Consider the following 4,512-nt stretch of genomic DNA (forward strand, 5'->3'; position numbering starts at 1 on the left):
CACATAAATTCTGTGCTCTCACTAAGAATGAAGCCAGTTTGGATATTGAATATGAGGAACACTGGTTTTGTTTGCCATCTTTTAAATCCAAGTACTCATGAGCTTTTGTCTTAGCAGGAAGAGGGGAAGAATATGATAAAATCAGAAAGGACTCGTAGATTTGGCCTCTTGAGTTCGTCACATGCTGTATACTAACAGTCCTAACAGCAAAGATTGAGAAGTACTAGGCCAGAGAATTTGGGCCCCAACCATTTAATCAGCAAATGGGACAGACCAATGCTTTCTGTGGCTTTTGATTTGATTCCAGTGACATAGACACAGTCTGACTTCAGTGTCATATTTATTTTACTATTGCAGTGAAAAATGCTACTAAACAGAAAATGTAATAAAGTCAGTATCAAGCAAATTGCTTCTCATTTTCTGTAGCAAGAAAAACTTCTTTTTTGGCAAATGGTTCTGTAGTTATAGAACATGAAGACACATAGAATTAATCTCCTCAATATGAAAATGTCTCCAAATTATCAAGATGAAAGGCACATACCACTGCCCCAGCAGTTCATTCAAGTTGTCTTTAGCATGTGAAATTTTAGTTGTGCTTTTAGCTTGTTATCACTGTTATGACCTTAAAAAGTGACATCCGTGCATATGTATAATTTCTTTTCAAATGGACCAATCCTCTTCCTCTTTTCTGATTTTCATTTCTAAAGATCAATTTTTGTTCTTTGTTTTATAAAGGACCTAGTCCATGTTGGTTTCAGAAAGATGCACTTCACAGTTTGTGTTCTATTCTTTCTAGAAGCAAAGTTCGAATTTGTGTCCTAACACAAAATGGAGTTTCTTGATATATCAGTGCGATGGTGCTTCAACATTGTCATTTGTTGGAATGTGAAAGTCCCGGAGTATTATCTTTTCTCACTGGTTGTTTAAGGCTTACTTCGCTTCCAGAAGAGATGATTGGCAAACTATTATCCATATGGTATCTGATAAGGTGGCCAACATTATCGAATACGTGATCCTTGGTCCTCACCTTGAAAAGGAAGTACAAATATATTTAGGTTTAGGTTAAATAATAGTTCTTCTGAAAAATATAAACAATTGGGGGCAAACTTAGATATATCCCTATAGTAGATATTTTGATGAATAAAGAAAAGTTACTTTTTAACTCTGTATCCTTTAGTAAACAATTTTCTCATTCCTCATTACCATTTTAAAGCAACCATCCCTACAGGTTAGGAAAATGGTAAGCACTCACTTAATCCAAATCAATACAACCAGCTTCTTTGTGATGTTATTGTTTGATATATTCTACCACGTCACCATTTCTATAAATATTTAACTGGTTTGTATAAAGGCATGAATCCCAGGATTATAATTAACTTCCATCAAGCAGATTGCTTCTATTAATATGTTACCCTGTCTCTGTGGGAAGCGGGCCCTTCAGGAGAAGTCCTACCTCTCCTTGGAGGCTCAACACTCCTGTCTCCTCCAAAAAGCCTCCTCAGACCTTTCTAATAGGCATTTATGTCTTCTTCCTGCAGACTTCATAGTAGCTGAGTCACAAATATTTGTTGCATGGAACTTACTGCATGCATGCCAAAGGAATTCAATTTTTCTATGCCATGCCTTCTCCTGTGGAATTTCCTCCCTAGGATTAGTGTATCCTCACCCTATGCATAGACAGAAGACACATTACTATCCATCATCGCTCCACCAGTTTGGTAGCCTACTTATACCTGTGCTCCTGTTTTGAGAGTGGCTGGGAACCATCCAGGAGAGGAAAGGCATGCAAGGCAGCACCTTGTTATGATGTAATTCTGCTAGATCTCCTACAAGGGATTCTTAGAATTTTGTCTAGATATTGGTTTCCAACTTATTAAAAACACACATATTTATTAGAATGATTCACAGAATTTGAATATGGACTATGAATTATCTAAGAGTATCGTATCAATGTTAAATTTCCTGGTTTTGATCATTATACTGTGGCTATGTAAGAGAGTATCTCTGTCCTTAGGAAATACACAGCCAAGGATTTAGAGCAAAAAGGCACGATGGTTCCAACTTACTCTCAAATGGCTCCAAACCTTGAAGAAGTTTTTCATCTCCTCCATCTTATCCCCAACCCTCGTCAAAGCAGCTGACCAATCCCGCCAGTCTGTGTTCTTAATTCCAACTCACTCTGCCCTCCTTTTGTTCCTCCTCCCACCTCCATTCTGGTTCAGGCTCTCACTACTTTTTACCTAGAAGCCCCTGATTATTTTCTTTGCTCGTGGTCTTTCCCCTCTCTCTACTGATCCTGCACACAAATGTCAAATTAATCTCCTAGTAGAAAGATTATAAACTCGTCACTCTCTGGCCAAATACACCGGATGTTTTAGTTTGCTGGGGGATGGGGTGATCACCCATAGAGAGTTCTAAGTATTTTTAATTAAAAATAGAATGACTATCAAACTCTGGCTTTGTGGCTGCTTTGGAAAAATCAAATCTGGCCTCACTGGGCCTTTGCTCCACATGGCAGCAACTGGCTGGAGCTGAGTGGTGACCGCCCCCCTCACAGAGGACGTGTGCTTTCCGGTCCAACACAGCCCACTGCACTGTATGCTCACTCCATCTCCTTTCCAGCTTTATTCACTTGCAGTACTGGCCCGGCCCTGCAGACATTCATGGTTGCAACACCACCCACATAGAGTATTTTTCACTGTTGTAAAAAACACATAACGTGAGATCTACTCTCTTAACATATTTGTAAGTGTATAGGACAGTATTATTAACTAGAAGGACAATATTGCACAGAAGGGCTCTAGAATTTTTTATCTTGCATGACTGACAGTCTATACCCATCAAACAGCAACTCCCTGTTTTCCCCTCCTCCTAACCCCTGGCAACCACCATTCTACTTTCTGTTTCTATGCGTTTGTCTACTTTAGATACTTCATATATGTGAAATAATGCTGGTATTTGTTCTTCACAATGCTGTATTTGTCCTTGAGAACATTGCATTATATGACAGGATTTCCTTCTTTTTTACGGTTAAATAGTATTCTGTTATATGTGTTAATATATACCGTATTTTATCTATTCAGCCTTTGATGGACCTTTGTTTTCTCTTCTTAGCTGTTGCAAATAATGCTGTAACAAACATGAAAAGTCACTTCAATATCCTGATTTCAATTCTTTGGGATAATTACCCAGCAGTGAGGTTGCTAGATCACATGGTAGTTTTATTTTTAATTTTTTGAGGAACCTAAAAACTATTTTCCATAGAGGCTGCACAATTTTACATTCCCACCCACAGTACACAATAGCTCCAATTTCTCCTCATCCTTACAGATACTTGTTATTTTTTGGTTTTTTATAATGGCCATCTTAATGGGTATGAGGTGACACCTCACTGTAGTTTTGATTTGCATTTCCTTAATGATTAATGGTGTTAAGCATCTTCTCATATACCTGTTGGTTGTTTGAATGTCTTCTTTGGAGAGATGTCTATTCAAGTCCTTTGCCCATTTTTAAATTGGGTTATCTGGTTTTTTTGGTATTGAATTGTAGGAGTTCCTTATATATTTTGGATATTAACTCCATATCAGGTATATGGTTTGTAAACAGTTTGTCTCATTCTGTACCTTGCCTTTTCACTCTGTTGATTGTTACCTTTGCTGTACAGAAGGCTTTTAGTTTAATGTAGTCCCACTCCTCTAGTTTTGCTTTTGTTGCCTGTGTTTTGGGGGTCTTATCTAAGAAATTATTGCCAAGGTCAACATTATGAAGTTTTTTCCTCCACATTTTCTCCTAGGAGTTTTATAGTTTCAGGTCTTATGTTTAATTCTTTAACACATTTGAGTTTATTTTTGTGTATAGTGAAAGATAGGGGTCCAATTTCATTCTTTTGCATGTGGATATCCAGTTTTCCCCATGCCTTTTGTTGAAAGGACTGTCCTTTCTCCATTGTGCAGTCTTGACATCCTTGTTGAAGATCATTTGACCGTATGTAAGTGGGCTTATTTCTATGCTCTCTATTCTGTTCCATTGGTCTATGTCTGTCTTTATGCCAGTATCATATTGTTTTGATTAATGTAGCCTTGTAATATGTTTTGAAATCAGAAAATGTGAGTCCTCAAGCTTCGTTGTTCTTTCTCAAGATAGTTTTGGCTATTCCGGGTTCATTGTGATTCCATGTAAATTTTAGAATTGTTTTTTTCTATGTCTGTAAAAAATGTCACTGTAATTTGATAAGGATTGTATTGAATCTTTAGATTGCTATGGGTAGTATGGATGTTTTAACAATGTTAAATATTCCAGTCTATGAACACAGGATGTCTTTCCATTTATTTGTGTCTTCTCTAATTTCTTTCATCAACATTTTGTAGTTTTCAGTGTACAAATCTTTCATTTCCTTGGTTAAGTTTATTCCTAAATGTTTTATTTTTCTTGGTGCTAGTGCAAGTGAAATTGTTTTCTTAATTTTCTTTTTGGATAGTTCCTTGTTAATATATAGAAATGTAATTGATTTTT

The 4,512-nt window shown here is 36.9% G+C and overlaps 1 protein-coding gene across 1 annotated transcript in view; it reads right to left on the reverse strand.

Annotated features, from left to right (window-relative positions):
* Positions 1–324: 324 nt before the first annotated feature.
* SHC4 (SHC (Src homology 2 domain containing) family, member 4) overlaps positions 325–4,512 on the reverse strand; it is a 121,123-nt gene continuing 116,935 nt past the window's right edge. Inside the window, exon 12 of the mRNA XM_012649224.1 lies at positions 325–1,027. Within this exon, the coding sequence (XP_012504678.1) occupies positions 872–1,027 (156 nt within the window). The 3' untranslated portion in view covers positions 325–871. The remainder of the gene's footprint in view (positions 1,028–4,512) is intronic.

The sequence above is a fragment of the Propithecus coquereli genome, unplaced genomic scaffold, assembly GCF_000956105.1.
Source record: "Propithecus coquereli isolate 6110/MARCELLA unplaced genomic scaffold, Pcoq_1.0 Scaffold3, whole genome shotgun sequence".
NCBI classification, from domain to species: Eukaryota; Metazoa; Chordata; class Mammalia; order Primates; family Indriidae; genus Propithecus; species Propithecus coquereli.